The following is a 24,698-nucleotide window of genomic DNA, read 5'->3' as shown; positions in this document are numbered from 1 at the left end:
TTTTACCTAAAAGAGAAACCCTAGATTTCGTTGGGTGGACGTGTGAGGGAGGCGCCTGAAACCCTAGATATGGCGAGAGCTTGGGAACCCTAGCTTCGTCTCGCCGAGACTCACAGCCTATCTGTAAGCCTTGTCTCGGCACGAGGTCCTCTGTCGCGAGGGCGGCGGCCACGAGCAGAGCTTGCGAGGGAGGGAGGCCGAGCTGCTGGTGGCGAGGGACGCGAGAAAGAGGGAACGAGGGCACGGCGATGCCGGCGGATGCGAGAAGAAGGAAGTTGAGGTCGGCGGGAGGCGTCAGATCTTCCACGATGCGAGAAGGGAGGCGAGCAGCTCTTCTGCGGCGGAAGAAAATCGTGAGAAGGGTTAGGGCAAAAAAGTTGTTCCACGATGCTTAACAAAAGTCGCACTGCGGGAAAAAAAAAACGTTAACAAATATCACGTGGCAGCTGCCACGTCTGCAGTCCGCAGCAGTCCGCAAGAATCGTTCTGCAGCGGAACGATTCTGTATATATATATATATATATATATATTACCCTCTATCTAATCAACAACAATTGAAAAAACAATCGAGGTGGTCTTGAAATCGCAATCCATCTGGTTGAGCACTGTCTAATTGTGAGTTTCACGTGCCCACAAAAACATGGTCGAGCTGATCATGAAATCGAGACCGGACTCGTCCGGTCAACTTGGTCGTATGACCATGATTTCATTGTCGTCTCGGATATTTGTTAAAGCGATCATCCATCAACCAGACAGAGCTAAATAAGCCAAACAAAATTAATATCTAATTTGGTAATTTTAAAAATCGATAGGTAATTTGATTATTTTAGAAATTTAAGGTCTGTGATTCACTAATTATTATAAAAATATACCAAATAATTCACCCAAAAAAAAACAAAGGTGGTTGCATTAGCGGGCATAAATTAAAATGGGCTAAACGAGCTGTTTTCTCAACGTGGTGTCATATTGATTGGATGGCTTGATTCAACTCGATAGCCAAACGCAAAGAAAATCCAAACAGGCCGCGACCCACATCCAGCTTAAATTTTTTAAAATATATATAATAACAATTTTAAATTTTAAAATAATTCAAGGATAAAAGAATGATTTACTTTGCTTTGTTTATCATTTATTTCTCACTATAAATCAAGTATTACTGCAGAGGGTAACGGAAGCCTACAAAGTCCGTCGACCCCTCCATTTTAATCTAATCCGACATCTTAAACTCAGCTCTCTCGACTTCTCCGATTTGATCTATCCGACACCTCAGACTCAACTCCATCGTCTTGGCACACCACCACCTTCGATGTTGTGCTCATCTTCATTCAGTCTTATTGATCCAACAGGTCAATGCCATTTGGCTTAGCTCTTACTGACCCAACGCTCAAGCCTGATGTTCTACTCATCTTCATTCGGTCTTGTCGATCTAACAAGCCAATGTCATTCAACTTAGCTCTTACCGACAAGCCCGACTCACTTTTGATAAGCTAACGCCCTACAACCGGTCCCATCACCCGACAATTGATGCATCACATGGACTATCAGAGCTTGTGAAACATGGACTATCAGATCTTGAAATGGTGCACTTAGGATGTTATAACTTGTGAACCATGGTCTTTCACATTATAAAATGTGTACAGCATGATCTTAAGGGTGCGTTTGATTCGGGGTTATTCTTGATAACCTTGATTATCCATCCAAGGTTATCAACAAAAATCTTGTTTGGTTTAGGTATTCGATGATTCCCAAATAATGTTCCATGTCCGACACGTCAGCAAAAAGGTCATGCAGCCCGGAATCAGAAAACCTTAGAAAACTAAGGTTTTTATTGATTCCGAGGTTAACGAATTTTTTTTATCAAAAATACCCTCCGATAAAAAAAAACATGAAAAAAAGAGAAAAAAATATAAAAAAATATAAAAAAAATAAAAAATAATAATTTTAAAAATGTTAAAAAATTTAAATTTTTTTTTAAAAATTTAATTTTTTTTTTAAATTTTAAAATTTAAAAATTTTTAAAAAAATTTAAAAATTTTAAAAATAAAAATAAAATTAAAATAAATAAATAAAAATTTAAATTTTAAAAATGTAAACAAATAAAAAAATATAAATATAAATAATATAAAAATATAAAAACATTAAAAAATAAAAAAACACATAAAAAAGTAAAAAAATATACAGAAAAAAAAATTAAAAAAAAATAAAAAATAAATAATAATAATAATATTATTATTATTATATATAATTGATTTTGTAACTGAAGGTAATAGGGTAAAATATTAAACTATGATATTTATTAAAACCTTTAAACAAATAAATTTTTGTTGCATTATCTAAGTTGAACCAAATAATGATTATATTTTATTCCCTATAACTTGGCTATCAAGTAATCACATAATTAAGGTTATACATGATAACTTGAATCAAATCCATTCTAAAAAATGATGTGAATACTGAGAGAAGAGATATCAAATGACTGTGGCCATTGGATCCCTCCCTCAACATTTGAAGACTCCACTAACCTAAAAAACAATCGTTCGATGATTCATTCTGACTATTTCAGATAGGAACAACTAAACTTGGTATTATATCGACTTTATCGTAGAGCAATTTTCTCTACCAACTAATGTGGGACTAAAATATATTTATTTGTGAAAAATTGATCTCATGTATACTTAATTAATTAGTTTATTTTTAAGATTTATCCTATCATGTCATTTCTAACTCATGGCATACCCTGTACAACCAAGTGATAGCTGAGATGGATTACTCACACATTTGATTCTCACGTAGGGCACTCTACGCCCGTAGTGCTTGATCTACTGAGATAACTAACTTGTTGTGTCAAGAGTCATTCGTATTTTCAAATTTATCTGATAAGAAAATCAAGAGAGAAGATAGTCCATCTCCGATCCTAATTGGACGCAAGGTTAGACCTGGATTAATAAATAACAACTCATCGCAAGTCATGTTGTCTAAATCTTATGGTTATAAATTTAGTGCTTTGCTACATCTAATACATCTACTATATGTATATATTTAATCCCGTTCATGTACAAATAAATTTTATAAAATTATTCACTTTTATTTAATAAAAACAAAGCTTTATACTTAGGTTTTTTAATTACTAAGAAACATTTTCAATGAATATATGCCTTTCTAAATAATCAAATATTTTTTGAATTTGCCATTTAATTCAAAGTCAAACTCAAATTGGATTATTTTTACACCAAAAGAATAAAAATTTAGTCAACATCAAAAAAAGTGGGCAAGTTGTCAAGTTCAATTTAAGCACTGCCAAGCATTCTTTTGACTTGGTAAATGGTGACCTGTCGATTCTCCATTGGCCAAAATTGCTGTTTGCTGTCAAATGGAATCTCGGTCATTTTCGTCCACTTATCGGTTTGATATTTACACGCTCCTTTATTAGTCGATCTCAACGAGCAATTTTCTTTCGACTCTCTCATATTCTAGTAATTATATCAGAAAAGCCGGGAGAAGAGACGAGGATGTGGCGGGGTGATTGTGATAGGAGAAAAAGTACGGATGTGTCTTAGAAAATAACAAACTTTTAGGTACTTTAAAATAAATTCCTCCGTGGATGTAAAAATAGCGTATATTATCATTCTCCATTGGTTTCTCTCTCTCCAGAATTCAATCTTGTCTTCATCCTCATCATAATAATCCTCCATTCTCCTTCCTCCTCCTGCTTCTTCAATCGCGAAGCGAGAAGATCGGGCGATGGCTGCGGATCGGAGGGTGGGAGTGGCAGTGGACTTTTCGCCATGCAGCAAAGCGGCGCTCCGCTGGGCCGTGGAGAACATGGTGAGGGACGGCGACCACCTCATCCTCGTCAATGTCCAGAAGGAGGGACACTACGAGGAGGGCGAGATGCAGCTCTGGGAGACCACCGGATCACGTACGATTCACCTTCGTCTCAACTCCTCGCCTTGTTTCCTCTTTCAACTCACAAGATCAATTTTTTTTTCCCCATTCGAACCCCCGTTGCTTATTTCGACCCTAAAAGTTTGATTTTGTACGTACATTTTTCAGTTATTGAAATCACTACTAAGAATCATATGGTGTGGAGTCATGAGACTACCAATGCCAATCTATGTTTATTTGGAACGTGAATTTTAATCTACTCTTCTTATGCTTAGTGACAGACACCTAACATAGTCCAGTGAACTGGACAAGACTACGATCTTGTTAGAAGTCGAATTGGTGGGCTTCTTTTCAGGTTTCTTTAGCTTTATGGTTTGCTCTACTCTGAGCTATGAATTCTGTGGCAAACCCTCTCAATTTGGTATCTTTAGTGCATAGTTGTAGCTGGTTTCTTTTTTGAATTCTAGGGCTGATAAAGAACTTCAACAAAGATGGCATATCTGCCAATTTATTTCACAAATAATCTCTTAGAACACGATGGACAAGCTTCATAAGATTCATTGTTTGTCATTGGGCATGCAAGCCTGCAATATCAGAGGAAGTTGATACTAATTAACTTAATTGACCGTTGACAGCTTAGATCCTTGAGGACAGACAACTTAACTCTTTTCCTATTCATCACCATCAAGAGGTTACAGGGTTTTTTTTGTTTTCTTTTTTAATTTTATCAGAATGAAAGAAATATCAGACGGATTGCTCTGTTGGATCATTTACTCTGAGATACTGCTCGTGTACTTTCAAGATAATTGACTAAATTTCAGCCTAGTGAAGGAATACTACACAAGTTAAGGCACAATAAAGAGATAATCTTCTATCTCTTGTATTTCCCCTTCCATGTTAATTTAGGAACAATAAAGAGATTTTTTTTATCTTATTGTATGTTGTATGGATCATCATCCTACTTGGATCGTTGGAAAGATGTCAGGTAGCTCACAAGTTTTGTCACTAATAGCTTGATGTCTCAATATATTGTACACGTGCAGTTTTAATATGTGATGTTGTCTATACAATTAATTAGTTTGTAGCCAATGAGTAATTCATGTTCGTTAATCTTAATACTGAAATGTTAATAAAAAGATCTCAACATCTAATTCCTATCTCTTAGTTTGTTCCTCAAATTAATGTATGTCGACATTTAAGATCACCCTTTACATAATTGCTTAGTTCAAACTAGACTCTGTCATGAACCAACAAAAACCAAGCAAGACAAGCTCCACATCAATCAACGAATGCACACAATTTTCTGTTGCTACTCTTTCTTGCAAAAAAATACTTGCTAATTTATGTATCCACGTTAGGTGATGAGGATCCTAAAAACTACAGTTTACTATGCTGGTATCTTCTTTAATTAGTTGCTGCTGAGTAATAAGTGAACTACATTCTTTCCTTTTCCTATCTTTTCTGCAGCCCATTGAATCTACAGTTTGCATATGTATGATCTAGAGTCATCAATTGCTTCTCATTGATTGCTCTCTTTTTATCCTCTAATTATCCTGTTATCACCCTGCTGTTTTTTTTAAAAAAAAACATTGTTGTTTTCATCCATTGCAGCATTTATCCCCCTCACAGAGTTATCTGATCCTGGTATTGTAAAGAAATATGGTGTGAAGCCAGATGCTGAAACTTTGGACATACTCAACACTGTAGCCCGGCAAAAGGAGGTAGTTTCTATTTTCTATATGTCAAGTTTTAACTGCTCAAACGAGCATAAAGAGTGTAAACATACTTGACACTTGTTTGCAGTTTCAAATTTCTATTTATCAAGTTTTAACTACCCAAACAAGAATAGCAACTGTAAAAATACTCAGACACTTGTCATATAACATTTTCAGGTCGTTGTTCTGTTGAAGATCTACTGGGGAGATGCCCGTGAAAAGATATGTGAAGCTATTGATAACATCCCCCTCAGCTGCTTGATCATTGGGAATAGAGGGCTTGGGAAGCTCAAGAGGTTAGAAAACTTCTACTTGGGTAGATATTGTGTTCCAATGAGAACCTTTTGAATTTTGATACCTCAACTGAGATATTCAACAACAACAATAACAACAACCAAATCTTATCCCACTAGGTGGGGTCGGCACCTCAATTGAGATATAAACAACCAAAAAACAAGAACCTTATGATGGCTTTGGTTATATTCCATATAATTATTTATATGTTTGGCTATAAAAATGAATTCTACATATCAAATTCTTAAGCATTGTGATTCCCAATTCTAAGAAACAGTTATTTCTCTATTCCAAGTGTATTAAAAAAATGTATATTCTTACTTTATTCAAATCTTCAAAAGTAATATATTATCAATCAGGAAAGTAGGTTAAACAAGTTTAGCAATTGAGTGCTGGTCAGACCATGCGAGACTGATTTAGTGAGATAGGTCGTGTGTGTATGTGGGGGACAAAGTGGCTGAAAGGAGCGATTGAATTGGTCGGGATGAAGTGTGTGATCAGAAAGGCTAATCTAGATCATCATGTTGAACATGCTGATGGGATCAATCTAATCGAACAGGTAAACTTGTCAAGTTTGGCTAGATGATTGCCATTTTCGAATTTGTTTGACCGATAAGATCCAGCTGACTAATCAATTGTGCCAAGTAAATGAGCGCACCAAGCAAGTAAAATGGCACGCTGGGTCAAAAAGGCAGGTCAAGCCAAGCGAGTCGACCACAGGGTGGGGTGGGGGGTTGATTGAGTCTGGTCGATTATTTAGATCAAGAGGAGAGACCAATGGGCTGATTGGTTTGATCAAGTTGATCAGGAGCAAGCTGTGAAAGCTTGATGAGTTGAAAAAAAAAATCATATAAATAAATTTTAATCATTACAAAACCTACTCCTTATCTATATATCTGATAACATTCCATTGAACCAACTATAAAATAGTTATTTCATGTTTATTCCATTCATTACTCAAACTAACAAATAAATTTTCCTGTTCTTGTTTATTCAATTCCTTAGAAATACCTATTTCATTCTTTGCAATGCCATTTTCTAGACCATCAAACTCACCACTGGAAAGTAGAATACAAATGTTTTCTTATAAAAACTCGGAATTGGCTATTTCATTTCTTTTCCCTCGTCCATCTCTGTGCAAGAACATCAAAATTAAATCTAAAGTGAATTAAACAATATTTCCCTTATCTTTCAGGGTGCTTCTGGGCAGTGTGAGCAGCCACGTGGTGAACAATGGAACTTGCCCTGTTACAGTTGTTAAGAACTTTGATCATGGAAGTTAAGTTCATCTGCTTGCTTAATTCTGCTAGAAAAGACTCATTTCTCATCATCTCTCTGATGGAGTTTGTGATCACTGACCCTCCTTTTCCTTGAATAAGAAACTCGGCTCGTTAGCCAATGCTTTAAATTGCTCGATGAGCTTGGACTTGTCATTTATATCTTATGCTTTGAATTGATCATATATGATCAATGTGCATTGTGATTGTGTGTAACAACAATATTTGAAGTGTCTGTCTTATGGCCTTGAAAAATATGATCGGTTCATTTCTTTTGTAGCAATACTTTTGGTATACAGTGACGCTATCCTGATTTTGGTTTGGATTGAATCGAACAATTTGAAATTTAGAGATTTTATTTGAATATTTGATAATATTTAACAAATTGCTCTAGCTTTGAAATAAATTTAATTAATATTAGAGTAATTTTAACTAAATGTTAAAGTTTTTTTAAAATAAAAAATTAAAGTTTAATATGAATATTTTTTTTTTATTTTTAAATTGAGTTTTTGCGTTAGACGTGTTTCGCATCAATAGGGAATCTTACTGGACCTTCTCTACATACTTTTCTAAATTACGATTTTGGCCTGCTGGCATTCAGTAGACGAAGCAGAATAACCGAGGCCGGACACGTCGATTTAACCACGTGGCTTTTCACTATTGGCTCAACTTTCTATCGGCCAGTAGGAGAAAAACGATTGACGAATCTCCAACTCAGGTAAGTTTACCGTCCGGTCACGGCACGCCATTCTTTCTCGCCCGATAAATCTCCGATCTCTACCTTCGCCTCGATCCAAATCGAGCAGAGCTTGTGAGGGAGAGAGATAGAGAAGTCGTAATGGCGATCCGTAGAAGACCGCCTCTCGTCGCCGCCGCCTTCGCAGTGGCGCTCGCTGTCGCATCTATCGTCTCCGCCGAGGTCTACTTCGAGGAGCGTTTCGGAGGTATGCGCTCTCCATCATCGATCCTTATCGGATCGCATTTTGCTCTTGAACTCAATTTGCATTGAAACCTGTTACTAGACCACGTTCCTTTAATTTTTTTCTTTTCATGAAATGAGATTCTAGTTCTGCTAAAGATTGGTCGATCCATTCTGGTGATTGTTGACCCTGTTTTATTTCTGTCTGTTTTTGTAGCAAAACTACTGTTGTTTTTTTGTTGTTTATACGTACATTCGGTTTTTGTTGGTTCTAACAACTCTTCTTGGCATTTTGGCAGTTGGCTTTAAACACTCAGATCTAATCTGCCAAAACGTGATCATCTGAGTTCTTTGTCTTTGGCTGTTCCCTAAAATCAGGATTCCGTCTTTCGTCTAGTTTATGTTTTATTTTTGTACTTGCAGTCTCTAGGATTTTTTTTCCACGATCCAAATTGTATGTTGATAATGACACTGCTGTTGCATTTATACTGGCAAATTGTTAATTTACAATTGATAATTGTTGTAGAGTAAAGATTCAGAGTGAATGTCTGTGAAAGCAAAAGAGTCATGGGCTTTAGAATTTTTTTAATGATTGATTCTCCTCTGTAACTGCAATTGGATGTATTTTTTCTTATGAAGATGGATGGGAGAATCGGTGGGTCAAATCGGACTGGAAAAAGGATGAAAACATGGCTGGAGATTGGAACTATACATCTGGAAAATGGTCTGGAGATCCAGAGGATAATGGTATTCCTCTAAAACCTTGAGCCCTGCCTCACAACTGTTATAAAAATCTGCAATTTGTTTGTCACTCCGAAAAGTTTGAACCATTTGTTTATTTCATATGACCTCTGTTTAATAAATTCCTTGAATGCAGGAATCCAAACCGCGGAAGATTATAGATTCTATGCCATTTCGGCACAGTTCCCTGAATTCAGCAACAAGGACAAGACATTAGTTTTGCAGTACTCTGTTAAACATGAGCAGAAACTTGATTGTGGGGGTGGCTACATCAAGTTACTCAGTGGTGAAGTTGAGCAGAAAAAATTTGGTGGAGATACTCCCTATAGGTACCTCTGCCTTCTGTGTTAGTTGTCCTCTATAAGAATTGTTATTGCATTTATCACATCTTATTTGAAATGGATGCATGAATTTGGAAATTGCAGCATTATGTTTGGCCCTGATATTTGTGGGTACAGCACAAAAAAAGTCCACGCTATCTTCTCACACAATGAAAAGAACCATTTGATTAAGAAAGAAGTAACATGCGAGAGTGATCAGCTAACTCATGTTTACACCTTCATTGTCCGACCTGATGCTACATACAGCATCCTCATTGATAACAATGAGAAACAAACTGGTAGTTTGTATACTGACTGGGATATCCTTCCTCCAAAGCAAATCAAGGATCCTGATGCAAAGAAGGTAAACCTTGTTTATACATGGTTCGTCGTAGACCAGTGTGTGTTTAGCTTGATCTCTTGATCATGTTTAATTAATTTTTGTTACAGCCAGAAGATTGGGATGACAAGGAGAACATCCCAGACCCTGAGGACAAAAAACCAGAGGTAGTGTGAGATCAAGTTTGTTTGTCTTTCTTTTTTCCTTGTGACTGATTTGTTTTATTTCTTTTCAACCATTTTGTTCTGGCGTTGTAGTAACTTTCAACTATCTTTTTTTTCTAGATTCAATTTCTAGGTTAATAAATACAAATTTTAGCCAAACTAACTTAGTCTTATCAATGAAGGGCTATGATGACATTCCTAAAGAGATTCCTGATACTGATGCTAAGAAGGTATTACTGATCGTTTTTATTTGTGCATTTGTCGTTCCCATCTTCTGCTGCTCAACTATTTTATGCATTTGTTGTAGCCTGAAGATTGGGATGATGAAGAAGATGGTGAATGGACGGCCCCAACTATTCCAAATCCTGAATATAAGGGTCCCTGGAAGCAAAAGGTATGAGCATACTTTCCAATCTTCCCTGCCAAAATTAGCAATTACAGTTCCACCAAATGTATCTAATTAGTTATTTTGCTGCCTCTTTAGAAAATTAAGAACCCTAATTACCAGGGAAAATGGAAGGCTCCATTGATTGACAATCCTGGTATTATTTGATCTATTTAGTAACTCGATTTGCATGATCTCCAAAACACTGTTTAACCTGATCCATCTTGCAGATTTCAAGGACGATCCATACATCTATGCTTACTCCAACTTGAGATATGTAGCCTTTGAGTTGTGGCAGGTAAAATGTTAAATCATTCTCTGATTTTCTTTGCATTGAGCTTACCTCTCGATATGCCCTTTTCAGGTCAAAGCTGGGTCTATCTTCGATAACATCTTGGTCAGTGACGATCCCGAGTACGCAAAGAAATTTGCAGAAGAAACATGGGGCAAGCTTAAGGACGTATGTTGCTCGGCATTAATTTCAGTGTGCTGTTAAAGACCTTTTTTAACGTCTAAATCGATTTTTGGCGCTTTTTTCAGGCTGAAAAGGCAGCATTTGACGAGGCTGAAAAAAAGAAGGCTGAAGAGGTAAAGCTTCTTTTTTTTTTTTTTCTATTTCGTAGTGAAATATGAAGTTGTTTTTTTTAAAGAAATTTTTTAACCATCAGGAAAGCAAGGATGATGACATTTCCGACGCAGAGGTTAGCACACGCCTAAATTGTGGTTATTTCCACGGCCTTGTATGCGTAATTACTTTCTCAATCTCTTCCCTTCTTATTGCCTATGTCAGGACGAGGACGAGGCTGACGATTCCGCAGATGAAGCTGATTCCAAGGCGGATTCAGATATAGAGGACGAGGCTGCTCATGTAATTTGTTTTTTTTATTATTATTTCCAATTATTTTGTTTCCATGTTGGTTCGTATCTCACTGGTTCAATTGTGTTCTCAGGATGAGCTTTAGATGGATGAGATCAATTTTTTGGGTGAAGTAGATTGGAGATTTGATTTGGAGTAGTTCTTGACAACAAGTCTTTAGAGACCAAAATTTGACCATGGAATGTAGTTTTTTTTTTTTAATTTGCTTATTTTGTTACTCAAGATGTTTTTAATCCATGGAATTTCTTGTTTGATTGGAGCACTTAATTATTTTTGGTTTTTAAATTCTTATCTTGGTCCTTAAGTTTCTTAGAGCATTCACGGCTCTCAAAGAGTCCTTCAATGACATGTTAATACTACGTTAAAAAAAACTAAAAATTTATATATATATATATTTACTATTAAAAAAATTCAATAATTTTTTTTAATGATTATCATATTTTTTATTATATTTTTTATCTCTCTTTTCTATATATTTCATATATATAATTAATTTAATAGGGTATGTAATTAAAGAATTTTGAATTTTTGGAATGATTTTCGATTTATTTTGATGATCCGACCCCTCTAGATTTGACTTTACGTAATCTGGTTATTTTTTTTTCTTTTATATATATAATTAAATTTTTATAAAATTTAAATACTTGCATTTTAAATATTAATAATTAAAAAATATATATATATATATTATTATATATCAAATAAAAAGATATAAATTGTAATGATATATAAAAAATAAGTATAAACATATTCATATTGGATCAGGTCTCTTATTTAATTTTTTAAGCTATTTTCTCGTGTATCTAAAATTATTTTATGTCATTTCAAAAGAATTTTTTAATCTTTACAAAAGATCTTAATTATTTTACAAAGTTATTTTTTTCTTATTTAATATTCTTTAATATTTAATTATTTTACAAAGTTATTTTTTTCTTATTTAATAATTTAATTATTTTACAAAGTTATTTTTTTCTTATTTAATATTCTTTAATATTTTATCATTGTTCGTCTAAAATTCATTCTATTGTGTTATCATTGTTCGTCTAAAATTCATTCTATTGTGTTGTACTTTTTAAATTTGAATTTGTGCTATCTTTTATCTTATCATATGAATATGGGTTACAGAGTTATCCACATCAACACTTGTATTTGGATTTGAATTTGATGCTAAAGTGTTCTCCCTGAATGCAGAGCATATTTCTCAAGAATCCTCTACACATATATATATTTGAAACCTTTATTTTTATTGTTGGCTTTCCACGTATTCAGTGCATTCTTCAATGCATTCTTGTCACTCCATATACTTTGATGATGAGTATATATTTACTATTGGCGCAAACTTATAGTAATGTGATTTTAACACCTTATAGCTTCTCTTCATAAATCCAATGAGTTAATGATTTGTTGGATTTTTCGGGCCGCGAAAATCGTTTTTTCGCGTCGCGAAAACCCCGAAACCCCTGTCACTAGATCCGTGCGAAGTAAAAATAAAAACAAAATTTACAAGTACGAGTTTCTTACATCTAGATCTACATTAGGAGAAGATCTTTACCCTTGATGCGAAGCCCTTCACGTATCCCGCTCTTCCAAGTGATGCCGGATCTCGAGGTTGTCAAATGTACAACCCTCTAGAAGTATCAACATGAACAAACTAGGTGGAGAAACCTAACACAAAGGTGTGCTAGCACCTTGGTAAGGTTCGGCCAAGAGAGGAGAGGGAGAGCAAGAAGAGAGAGCAAGGTAGAAGATGAGTTGAATGAGTCTTGAATGAAAAATCAAATTTTTTCATTCACTACAAAAGTGGCTACTCCTTTTCATTAAATGTGGAGGCCATTAAAGAGGGGACTTGTAACCTCCATGAGGTGGCACACACATGTGCCAACTATGATGATGTGACACATCATCATTAGTCCTCCTAATGCCAACTCACAAATGAGGTGGCAAATAGTCAAGTCAAACTTGACTCTTCCTCTTCCTCTCAAGTCAAGTCAAACTTGACTTAATCTCTCTTATGGTTGATCTAATCCAACCATTTAATTCAAGCCAATTTAATATAATGAATCTAATTCATTTAATTAAATTGATTCAATGAGTCATAATCTAAATTAGACTCATTGAACACATGAATCAACTTGAGTTCAACTCAATTAGCCCAATTAGGATTACTCTTAATCCAATTTGATTCATCATATGAATCTAATCCTCTTGGTTCATCATATGAACCTAATCTCCATCTAATTGTCCTTAGTGTGTGACCCTATAGGTTCTTGTAACATTGGCAATGCCCCTAAACCCATTTAGGAGCATAAATAATGAGCGGTATCTAGCAACACATCATTACTACCCAAGTTACAAGAATGTTGAGATCCAACATTACCTTGTGACTACTAATTGTGACTCCTCACAATATATGACAAGTGTCCTTCTATCCTAGACATCTAGATTGATCAATGTGAGGCATAGACCATGTCATCCTCTGACCAATCTAAATCTTGAACTCCAAGTAGACTCACTAAATCAAATGAGCTCAATATTTCATATTGACTCATTTGGGCATGACCATGCACTTCATGGTCTCACTCTATCAAGAATATCGATGTCTCTCCCGTCATATAGGAGGGATATATCCCATTTACATCACTCACATCCCTCTGCATAATTCGTTACATACCCAGTAATCGCCTTTATAGTCCACCCAGTTACGGGTGACGTTTGACGAAACCAAAGTACATAACTCCTTATGTAGGGAACCATGGTGACTTCAGGTCTAAGGACTAGTAGTCACACTAATAGTCACATGAGAAAGTATATGACACTCATATAACGATCCATGATACTTTCTCATGGCGGATCATTCAGTATACATTCTCCAATGCATACCCATGTGTCAACTTGATATCTCTATATCCATGACTTGTGAGATCAAATCATCGAGTTGACCTACATGCTAGTCTTATTGCATTAACATTGTCCCTGAATGTTAATACTCGACTAGGAATGATTAAGAGTAGTATTCCCTATATCATCTCACTATCGGTTCAACTAACCGATTGATATAGGTAAGAACCTTCTACTCAAGGACGCTATTATACTCAGTTTATTTGGCACCAATACAAGTAAGTATAATAACCAAAAATAAATGTCTTTATTTATATAAGAATACGATACAACAAGTCCATAATACAATCATCAAATGATTGACTCTAGGGCTCTAACTAACATGATTGTTGTAGTAATCAACTATATGTTTTTAAAAAGTTTGATCCTTCTGGTCATTACTAATAATTACATCAGTACTGATAGTTGTCTATGACTTCGCAAGGACCATGTCTTTATCAAAAAACCAAAATCTTCATTTTGAATTATCTTTATCCGATTCAACTTTATGCTCTTCTTGTGATAGTGTGGCCACTGAGATGTTGGAACAGACGATGACGTTAAAGGTTCTTTGCCGCTGATAGATGGGTCGATAGTAACCCTTCATGCTTCATTCGAAAACATGATTGATGGTTGAGAAAGTAAAAATACAAAAGGCAGAAAAGTCATCCCAAATTGCTTGCTCATGGCTGATCAATCTTGGCATGAATACATACCAAATGGAGTTGAGACTGTGTTACTTTGAAGGGGGAGCAAAAAATTTTGAAAACTTTATAAATTTAGAAAATTTGTAAGTCCTCATGGAACATATGAAATATTTTAAAAATTTGGACAGTATTACGTGTAAGAGAAAAATTGAGAATATTGGGCATCATGGTTTGGAGGAATGAAGGTATTTTCAGAAGATTTATTTTCTTTCGTGTTTGAAGAATTTAAAAGATTTGTAAAAGACATATTTAAATTTTCGTCCATCTAGAATAAAAAAGGTTGAAAAAAATAAAGAAGGAAAAGATGAATAAAAAAAAAAAAAAAGAGTTCATGATGTAATTCTAGATTTTTTAATTGAGGACAGAGAATCTCATCTCGTTTGAGAGATGGACCTCCCTCGCATTCTCTCTTGCCACGTCACATATGGGAGCTCTTACTTCCATCTTAAAAATCAGAAATAAATAAAAAAAAGTCAGAAATAAATAAATGGATCATTTTGGTCCCGACAAACTATAACATGAACATATAGGCGATATTGTTTTGATTTCTTTTATGATCATGGTTCTCACATGATTCTAAAGTTGTTTCGAAAATCAATTTGCAAGTTAAGTGGTAACATACTATGTGAATAGAAAAAGATACTTAAGTCCAATTTCTATATCTGGATGGATTCCTTGAGGATCAACCAACTCTTTCAACACCTGCGAGGAACTCGAGGTCAAAGAGTCGATATCGTACAAAGTCCAATTTCAGTCCAGAGGATGGTAGGCACAACCTACCCATGAGTAGCAAACACAACTCTAAATAAATACTTAATTTACATGATCCAATATTCGTTCCTCCATCCCAATTGCATCTTTCAAAGTGTCTAAATTCGAAAGAAGGGTTTTAACAAACTCCAGTCGGAAGATTTGTCCTCCGCCACGCCCAGTAGCTTGATCGCATTGGATCCACTGCCTCCAATACAAGGCACAAAGTAGCAGCCAAGCCATGAGTTCCTGCAATGTCTTGTGAGCTTCTTAAAGCTCCGATGATGGCTCTAAGCTCATCGGAGGGTTGGTGGCCTCGAGAAAGAAGATCCAGGAGCAGGCTCAAAGCAAACAAGTTGCTTTTATTTATCTCCAAAACCTTCAAACATAGCTCAGGTACTTTATTGTCGCTGATTAACATTTGGATTTCACCCTTGTAAAGCCCTCGAAGGTATCTCCAAGGGCTTTCATTGTGTGGGTCGGCTAAGATTATTTTGCTGGTATAGCGCACTTCAGAATCTCTCATGGCTTGTAGGCCTCCAAGCAGCGGCGATCGGGTGATGACAAAATACCTCTGTTGCAGATCGATAGTTAATAGAAGATATCAGATAAAACAGATGTGTTAGTAGAACAAACAACAAATATTAATAAAACCAAATGCATCTTGTTCATGAACCAGCATCAATTTCCATTCCTGAATATCATATACTTTCAGCTGGTAGATCGATCCAACAAGAGAAAGAAAGAAGAGTTATCAAACTAGGAAACACAAAAACGATCTACAGGGTAAAAAGTTAACCAAGGATGATATAGATAGCATTCGAAATCTCATAATTAGCATTATTTGATGCTAGGAGTGTTCCACAGATATGTCCAACTCAAATGAGTTTTGATTCTATAGTTCTCTTCCACTTATCTTCAAATATAGACTTACAGTAAAAAAAAAAAATCAAGGACAAGTTTAAAATGTATGACAAACATCTCGATCACATGATTTTCTAGGATCCAGATTAAATAATGCCTCTAAGATTTCTAGTTTTGCAAATGATTTCTCCACATACCCAAAAATTTATATATCGCAATTAACCAATAAGAGCTTGTACTTGATTGATACAACTAGCAAGCACAAGTATAGGATATAGATTATATCTTAATTTCTTCTATTCCGACATCACTCCTTATTTTCTGTTCTTGGTGCTTCAATTGGTGCTATTTATAAATAATGCCTCTAGAATTTCTAGTTTCGGAATGATTTATCAACATACCCATATTTAACCCATAAGAGTTGTACTTTGATACAACTAAAAATAGAGCAGACATACATATAGGATGTAGATATATTTTAATTTCTTCGATTCCAACGTCACTCCTCATTTCTATTCTCCGTGCTTTCATTGGTGCTATCCCTCATCTCTCTTTTTATTGTGTTTTATCTCCTTCCTATGACTGGTTAATGAAATCAAAGCATGTCATGGATAAATATACACTATTGCGATTGGTACCCAATGGAAGCATGTCGACATGAGCAACATAGCGACATTTCTCAAGCCAACATAGTATCGCTATCAGTCAGCAACCAACAAGACATGTTTCAGCTGTGTTGACCAATACTGTTAATATAGAACATTAAAACATTTTAAAATCGTATGACGAAATGTCCTAGAGAGCAACAGCAATATAAGGCAAAAGAACCATACACAGACAGTGGCACAAAAAAGTGCATATGGAAGCACTGATAACAAAGTCAAACCTATAAATTATCAGGTCCAAGAATCTAGCAAGCAACAACTCTGTATGGCAAAAAGAATCCAATAAAGCTACAACTACAAAGGTATAATACACATGAAAGTAAGCCAATAAAACCTCAAAATATTTACCTGATTCCAAGCTGAATTGTTGAAAACATCATCTTCAAGAAGCTCACAGCAAAATTCAAGCTCATTTTCCCATCCACCTAATGACTCAAGAACCCACTGTATTGCAAATTATTAGGAAAATCTCAGTTACAGGACTTGATTGACAGTGAGATCATTCATCATGCCCTCTTCATAGAAATAGAAGTTAACTTATACAAGTGTGACATACTAAATGAAATGCAAAGTATTAAAGAAGGTTTATAGGCTCAATGAGCAAGTTACTATTAACTTGGACATAAGCATCTGGAGCCTCTAGTTGAGTATGACAATTGATGAATAAATTCTCAAATCTAACCAGATCATGACAATGACTATCACACAAACCCCATTCTAGGTAGGGTGAGGTGGTCAAAAAAGGTAGTCTGCATACCGTGCAGCCCCATTGGACATCATATGCTCTCAATTGATGATGATTCTGTGCAATCAATTAGAGTTTGAATTTTTACGAAGAACATCAATCCTTAAGCAATGAAGATTGTAACACCACATTATAGCTCCCACATGGTGAATAATGAGCCAACAAAGTAGCCTTAGAAGCTTAGATGAATGAGTTACCATTAATTGGAATGTAAACTTTTAAGGCCAATGGTTGGGCCTAACAAGTTAATTGGTCAGTTATTGCCCGATAAATCTTTTTCATCTCCCATTTGTTTGATCTAGATGTTGAACAAGAAAAAAAATATATACCAAGACAGAGGAAGGAGAAAGAGACTACCTGTCTATGAGACCAAGTATGATAATTTTTAGCATCAAGAGCAAACACTTGTTTGGTAAACTCCAGTTCTCTATTCGCTGCTTCTGTTCCCAGTTTCTCAGCAAGCCACCGCCGGTGGTGCCTAATCAACATACATAACGCGAGCATTCAGAGATACAACTTGTATAGGCAAGCAAATTGATCAAAAATGAAGCAAAACTAGGTTTCTTCAAACCAGACGAAAAGAACACAAAGCGAGCACTCACCAGATCTGGTAGTTCTTAGAATTCTGGAAAGTAATTCTGTCAACAAAATCCCTTTCTTCATGCAAGTTTGCATTCAATGACTCGAGCACAAGGCGTCTGAAGTGCCAAACCTTGTAGAAAAAGACAACATTAACAGGGTTCGGATAAAAGATCGCAACTTATCTAGGCTCTTTGTATCAATCTGAGAAGCTAGCCATGGAAGCTCACAGTATAGTTTCCCGGGTTCATCCCGATGGCCTCGGTGGTGAGTTCGAGGGCGCGGCAGCTCCGCTCGTCGGCAGCGTAGATGGCGCGGAAGTAGTCCATTGTCTCGCGGAACTCATCGCGGTAGGCGATGGAGACGACCGGGTTGGGGCCATCGTCTTGCGGCAGAGGTTGGACATCGGACCACTCCGGCCGCGAGCACAGTGGTATCCGTTCGACTTCGTCTTCGTCGGAGGAGCTCGACATGTGAGGCAGAGAAAAGAAAAGTAGATTCTGTCTAGGGTTGAAATTGGATGTTAAAACTAAGATTGGATTTTAACCGGGCCGAGATTTGCTGTACGTGGCCCATTACTATTTCATTCTCCAACAGCGAGAGATTATTCTATTAAAATTGAATCGAATTAAATTTTTTTTAACTATTTGAACTTATGAAAATTAAATAAATTAGACTGATAAAATATTAATTAATTAAAAAAACTAAATTATCCAATTAATCAAATTTTGAAAATTTAGATTTAAAAATTAAAATTTTAAAATTTGATTCAGACTAAAAATTAAATTTAAATGAATAAAAAAAATTAAAATAGAGCCGTTTTTTAGAAAAAAAATCAAAATTCCAAAAAAAAACCTAATTAAAATTTTAAATTCGATCGCAACATTTCAGATAAAAGATTGCAACTTGTCTACCAAATCTAAAAAAAAAAACGAAGGCTTTTTTTATCAATCTGAGAGGTTAGTAGCGGAAGTTCACAGTTGTCAGGATTCATCCCAATGGCCTCGGTGGTGAATTCGAGGGCGGGGTAGCTCTGCTCATTGGCAGCATAAATAGCGTGGAAGTATTCCATTGTCTCGCGGAACTCATCGCGGTAGGCGATGGAGACGACCAGGTTGGGGCCATAGTCTTGCGGTAGAGGCTGGGCATGCGACCATTCCGACCGCAAGCACAATGGTATCCGTTCAACTTCGCCTTCGTCGAAGGAGGTCGACATCATGATCAATCGACAAAAGCAAAAATAGATTCTTTCTAGGATTGGAATTGGATCTTAGAACTACACATCAAAGGATTGAATCTTTCAACAGGGCCCAGATTTGCATGCACTTAGCCCATTATCTTTTCCTTCTCCAACAAAAAAAAAAAAAAAAAAAGGATTAATTAGGGAGGATAACATCTGGATGAGTAATCTATTAAAATCGAATCGAGTTACTTAAACTGAATTGATTGATTTTTTTTTTCAAAATAATCTAACAGACTGAATTTTTAATAAAAATCAAACAAATTAAACCTAAATTAATCTAATTAACTAAAAATTTCTAATTAGGATCTAAAAATTTAATTCGGTTTAATAAAAATTTAATTTCAATGTAAAAATTAAGGTTTAAAATTTTTATTCAGTCCAAAAATTTAATTTATTTGATCTATTGATTTAAACGAATTAATCATTTTTTTTTGAAAAAAACCATGTTTTCATTAAAAAAAAAAAAAAAACCTAATTGAATTTTCAATCAGTTCGGTTAGTTTGTTTGATTTAATAAATCTTTTACTCCCTTGTGTGTTACTCCAACAAAACCATCCATTATCACCACAACTTCATGTTGGTGCTGCTGAAGCGATTTGGATCGCTAGAGGAGAGAGGTGAATAACAACCAACAAATTAAATCCAATCTTTTTTTTTTTTTTTTTTTTGCTAACTATTTAGCAAGGACACACATTAAAGACAAAATAAACATATAAAAAAGAAAGAGAACATGAGAAATTATTTGGTTACAACCCTTGGGTTGTTTGTCCAAGAATAGTTGAAAGCTCCACTATCTTCTCCTTCTTTGGAAAGGACCTAGAGGTGGAAAAGCTTGTTACAACGGTGAAGCACGAAAACAATAAAACAAAAATGAATACGAGTATGTTGTTGTTTATTCTTTGAACTTCAGTCCTATTTATAATCTTCATCTTGATTAACCGTTGTATTGATATGGCACCCCCAGTCAACTAAACCCTCTCTGGTCATCTGTGTAGTGCTGATTGTTGGACCCCGTGATTGTTTTGACGTGATCAACCAAGTTAGGTTGGGTCTTGTGTTGTTTTAATCCCTATGTCTAAGTGTGCAGAAGTTTAGGAACGCGGGAAGTCGAGCGGAAGACACAGCTGGTAAAAAGGACGACACGGGAAGGGAGCTGACGGGCTCAGTGCGTCCGAGGGACGAAAGAAATGCGAAAGAGTACACCGGTGGATGAGAAGAACGTATGTGACGTTCGAGGGACGAGAAGTCGGAGCGGAAGCCTACTCGAGGAGAAGGCCGGAAATTGGGTTCGGATAAACCCTATTTTGGTTGGCCGCAATCATCCAAGCGATCAGAGCTTCTGACGGTCTAAAGGAGCTGGAAAAGCAAGCTGAAGGCGCCCTCAATGCAATGTTGAGGGTGCCTTCGCCTTCTTTAGGCGGGAGGGCACCCTCCATGTCTTGGAGGCGCCCTCTATGCCTTGGAGGCACCCTCAATGCCTTTGAGGGCGCCCTAAAATCAGTCAACTTGACTGTTTGCAAGTGGATAAAAGTTTATCCACTCATCTTGCCTTAGAGGTGCTCTCCACCCCTTGGGAGGCGCCCTCAAGGCTTTAGATAGAATTTTCAGGAGCTATAAAAAGACCCTTGGAGTTAAAAAATAATCAATCAACTCTTGTACTAACTTCCTAGCAACTTTTAGAGCTTTCAGTGTGTAAAAGGCTTCTCCACCTTCAAAGAAGGAGATTCTTAACGAGTTGTTCAACCGCCTTAAATTAATAACCACCCAGGTTGTAACCAAGTCAACTGCTAAGTCTTCTTTAATTCTGTTATTTTATTGTTGTTGCATTTTTAGAGTTGAACAAACAAGGAGGGTATTTTTTTATTTCAGGCAATTCACCTCTCTCCTCTTGCCGGCCCGCTATGCCAACAAGTGGTATCAGACCAACCGCCTCAGAAGGACTAACCACCGTTTGAAGCAACAAGATCAAGACGATGGCCGGATCAACAATCTTTCCACCTAAATTTGAGGGAGATTTTACGTCGTGGAAGAAACGAATGAAGGTATTTTTCAAAACCGATTTTGAAATATTATTAATAATTAAATATGATTTTGTAGCTTCCAAAAATCCCCAAGGAGAAGAAAAAGAAGAGTATCACTAGACTAGAAGGAGCAAGCAGACTCTGTAGCGAATGGACGAGCCGAGTTCCACCTACTTGGTGTTGGTGTAGGAAGCATCCGACGATCGAACCAATATTTTGATTATGGTAAAGAGTTCAAGTTAAGTTCTTTTATTATCTAACGTGTGCGAATGAGGTTGCAGGAAAGTCATAACTGCGGTTAGGTAGGTGGAAAATCCTAGAGGGGCGGTAACCCTAGGTCCTAGGGGGTGGTAATCCTAGGTGGTGAAAAACCCTAAGGGGTGGTAACCTTAGGTCCTAGGGGGTGGTAACCCTAGGTAGAGGAAAACCCTAAGGGGCGGCAACCTTAGGTCCTAAGGTGTGGTAACCCTAGGTGGAGGAAAACCCTAAGGGGTGGCAACCTTAGGTTCCAGGGGGTTGTAACCCTAGGTGGTGGAAATCCTAAAGTGGGGGTAACCTTAGGTCCTAGGGGGAGGTAACCCTAGGTGGCGAAAAACCCTAGGGGATGGTAACCCTAGGTTCTAGGGGGTGATAACCCTATGCGAAAAGTCCAGTCAATCTAAAGGACCAGACTGACATCGGGTTTACTCTTGTGAGTGGAGTAGGTGAGGACGCGTTCCTCGAAAGAGGGAACAGTAGGCGTCGGTTCGACCTAGGGTTTCCGGTCGGAAATCCAAAGTCAGAACCAGACAGTCCGTGACTGTCAAACTTTCATATTATTATGTTTATTGTGTGTACTAACTTTGTTTTGCTGGATATGTGGTTGGTTTGTGGACTAACATTTTTTGTAGGACAAAGGAGCAAGATTAGCCTCGGATGAACAGTACCCGAGGCACCCTCATGGAGCTTGGAGGCGCCTCGGGTGCAAAGGAGAAGATGGCAAGGCTGGAGGCGCCCTCATGGAGGCTTGAGGCACCTCGGACAACCTTGGAGGCGCCTTCAAGAGGATAGATGAAGACTTCTTCTCAGCTCATCCACGCGGTTGACTCGGCACTGTGGAGGCGGCCTCAAGGGGCTTTGAGGCGCCTCCAACAACCTATTTAAGAAAATCTCGACCAGCAGCTTGGGTATTCAATCAACAAGCAATCCTTCTGCAACAAGCTGCTAAAGAGACGTTCCGACTAAGCTACGACAAGTCCCTGACAACCTGGAGCTGTGATTTTACATTGTATTGTTGTCAGTATAAGTTTCCTCTGCATTTAATTGTAAACATTTACTATACTGAATTTGCGATATTATAGTTGTTGCCCACCGAAAGTGATCAACGATCACGGGCCTTGGAGTAGGAGTCGCCCAAGGCTCCGAACCAAGTAAATCTTGGTGTCTTTGTGTCTTGTCTTTATTTCTTATTCCGCTGCTTTACTCGTCTAGTTTTTCGAATACGAAAGTGAAAGCCACGAGTGCTATTCACCCCCTCTAGCGTTTCTCGATCCAACAATTGGTATCAGAGTCAGGCCGCTCTGAATTGTTGAAACCACCAATCGAGCAGGGGGGTTCCTTTTTTGAAAAAACAAAATTAGATATCATTCGTGTTAAAAATAAAACCTTACGCCTTTAGTTTTTTTTCTCCAAAACTATTTTTGAAAAATTCATTTTCATCTCTTCACCGCTTATTAGTATTGATAAAATATCGCATTTAGTAAAATTTGAAATAATATTTTTTAATATTTTTAATAATATTTTATTATTATTTATCAAAATTCATGAATTTCTATTTCTATCTTTTTCTCGCACTACTAATCCAAGACCAAGTCTTGGAACAAGTTTTATTGTTTTTATTGTGCGAGATTCCTTCTTAATGGCTCTCCAAGAAGGCTACAACACAGCCCGACCTCCACTCTTCACTGGCGAAGATTTCAGCTACTAGAAGGGCCGAATGGAGTCATATCTACAAACCCAGTTTGAAATGTGGATCATCATCAAATTGGGATAACTCTTCCACTCGACGACTAAGGAAAACCGGTACCTTGCGAGAACTGGGACGCAAACATAATCAAGAAGGTCGAGGCTAATGCCAAAGTGATGTATACTTTTCAATGTGGTCTAACAAAGGAGGAGCTGAACCGAGTCGGCCCATTCTCAAGCGCGAAAGAGTTATTGGAGAAGCTAATTGAGCTACACGAAGGTACTTCCGATACACAAGTAAGTAAGCATAGTTTAATAGACGAATTATTTGAGCAGACTAATACTATTCCGACCGAGAAAGGTGTTGCGTTCGTTGCAGGTACAAGCAAGACAAATGAGGCTAGAAAGAAGAAGGTGTTGAAGGCAACATGGTCCGAGTCATCAGACAAATCCGACTCCGACGAAGAAGAACAAGCAAGCTTACTCGCTCTACCGGTACAAGCAAATATTGTCGAAACCGAGTCCGAGTTCGAGTCTGATTCAGAAACTGAGAGCGAATTAGAAACCGAGTCTGAGTGAAGTCACGGATCCGTATCCGTTTCTGAAGGGCCCAAACCCACTGTAAGCTCTCTGATTTCCGGTACAAATGTAGATAAATTAGAAAATTTAGTTTCTTATCTGTTAAAGAAATTGGCTAAATCCAACGTCCGAGTCAAGTCACTCCAAAAGGAGGTAACAACCCTTAAGGAAGCGACTAACTCGAGTCCTTTGACTGAGCCAGTTCAAATTAGAAGTTCAACTCAAGTCCAACAACTTGAGGAAGAAAATTTCAATTTGAAAACTCAAGTTAAAGAACTTAAGAACACGCTTGAACGGTTTACATTGGGTTCCAAGAATCTTAATCTGATTCTTGTAAAACAAAGAGCCGTTTACAACAAATCTGTACTTGGATTTAAGGTCAAACACAAATAAAAGTCGTACTTATCACTTGTAAATCGATCAAATAGAAAAGTAGTCCAAGCATGAGTCCCCAAGTCAAATCTGACTAATCAAGTCGGACTTGGTCAATATTGGATCCCCAAGGATCAAGTACATTACCTTAATAAATCATATCGAGACTATGATCCAGGGGGAGCCAATAGAAAAACTATCTTAATAAATAGATAAAATTACTTGATGCTTGTTTATTTTTTTTCAATAAGCATAGTTAGATTAGGATAGTTTAAGGATCTAGGCGTAATTTACACTTGTTTAGTTAAACCTGGGGGCTTCAAAAGGAAAATTAAATATATATTTTCTTTGAAAGGCTCTGTCTAGAAGTGGTGGATGATCTCATACCCAAGAAGGCCTAGTGCCTCGCCACAGCCTGAGAGTCAATCTTCGAAA

The 24,698-nt window shown here is 36.8% G+C and overlaps 3 protein-coding genes across 3 annotated transcripts; 2 read left to right on the top strand and 1 right to left on the bottom strand.

Moving 5' to 3' along the window:
- The first annotated feature begins 3,644 nt into the window (after window positions 1-3,644).
- On the top strand, window positions 3,645-7,454 carry LOC121988639 (universal stress protein PHOS32-like). The gene is made up of 4 exons (XM_042542171.1): window positions 3,645-3,919; window positions 5,497-5,606; window positions 5,778-5,896; window positions 7,090-7,454. The coding sequence occupies exons 1-4, from the start codon at window positions 3,742-3,744 to the stop codon at window positions 7,175-7,177; spliced, it is 495 nt and encodes a 164-aa protein (XP_042398105.1). The 5' UTR covers window positions 3,645-3,741; the 3' UTR covers window positions 7,178-7,454.
- A 489-nt stretch (window positions 7,455-7,943) lies between these two features.
- Window positions 7,944-11,184, top strand: LOC121988638 (calreticulin-like). Its single transcript, XM_042542170.1, has 14 exons — window positions 7,944-8,115; window positions 8,730-8,837; window positions 8,968-9,160; window positions 9,257-9,515; window positions 9,602-9,658; window positions 9,838-9,885; window positions 9,963-10,049; window positions 10,140-10,197; window positions 10,271-10,338; window positions 10,405-10,500; window positions 10,581-10,628; window positions 10,709-10,741; window positions 10,831-10,908; window positions 10,991-11,184. The coding sequence occupies exons 1-14, from the start codon at window positions 8,010-8,012 to the stop codon at window positions 11,000-11,002; spliced, it is 1,251 nt and encodes a 416-aa protein (XP_042398104.1). The 5' UTR covers window positions 7,944-8,009; the 3' UTR covers window positions 11,003-11,184.
- Window positions 11,185-15,127: 3,943 nt separating this feature from the next.
- LOC121988637 (protein farnesyltransferase/geranylgeranyltransferase type-1 subunit alpha-like) lies at window positions 15,128-18,604 on the bottom strand. The gene is made up of 5 exons (XM_042542169.1): window positions 18,335-18,604; window positions 18,128-18,237; window positions 17,883-18,003; window positions 17,129-17,224; window positions 15,128-15,825 (listed from the first exon to the last, which is right to left on the bottom strand). Exons 1-5 carry the CDS (start codon window positions 18,575-18,577, stop codon window positions 15,391-15,393), a joined length of 1,005 nt encoding a protein of 334 aa, XP_042398103.1. The 5' UTR covers window positions 18,578-18,604; the 3' UTR covers window positions 15,128-15,390.
- Window positions 18,605-24,698: the final 6,094 nt, after the last annotated feature.

This window comes from Zingiber officinale, chromosome 6B (assembly GCF_018446385.1).
Source record: "Zingiber officinale cultivar Zhangliang chromosome 6B, Zo_v1.1, whole genome shotgun sequence".
Taxonomy (NCBI): domain Eukaryota; kingdom Viridiplantae; phylum Streptophyta; class Magnoliopsida; order Zingiberales; family Zingiberaceae; genus Zingiber; species Zingiber officinale.
This window is presented reverse-complemented; position numbering and strand designations above follow the sequence as displayed.

Excerpts from the sequence above, each read along its gene's own strand:
- LOC121988637 (XM_042542169.1), bottom strand. The coding sequence starts at position 18,577 with ATGTCGAGCTCCTCCGACGAAGACGAAGTCGAACGGATACCACTGTGC. Across the intron at positions 18,238-18,334 it reads TGAACCCGGGAAACTATACT|GTTTGGCACTTCAGACGCCT; the intron begins GTGAGCTTCCAT and ends TTTTTCTACAAG. Across the intron at positions 17,225-17,882 it reads ATACTTGGTCTCATAGACAG|TGGGTTCTTGAGTCATTAGG; the intron begins GTAGTCTCTTTC and ends TTTGCAATACAG.
- LOC121988638 (XM_042542170.1), top strand. The coding sequence starts at position 8,010 with ATGGCGATCCGTAGAAGACCGCCTCTCGTCGCCGCCGCCTTCGCAGTG. Across the intron at positions 8,116-8,729 it reads CTTCGAGGAGCGTTTCGGAG|ATGGATGGGAGAATCGGTGG; the intron begins GTATGCGCTCTC and ends TTTCTTATGAAG. Across the intron at positions 10,198-10,270 it reads TCCATTGATTGACAATCCTG|ATTTCAAGGACGATCCATAC; the intron begins GTATTATTTGAT and ends TCCATCTTGCAG.
- LOC121988639 (XM_042542171.1), top strand. The coding sequence starts at position 3,742 with ATGGCTGCGGATCGGAGGGTGGGAGTGGCAGTGGACTTTTCGCCATGC. Across the intron at positions 5,607-5,777 it reads CTGTAGCCCGGCAAAAGGAG|GTCGTTGTTCTGTTGAAGAT; the intron begins GTAGTTTCTATT and ends TAACATTTTCAG. Across the intron at positions 5,897-7,089 it reads GGGCTTGGGAAGCTCAAGAG|GGTGCTTCTGGGCAGTGTGA; the intron begins GTTAGAAAACTT and ends CTTATCTTTCAG.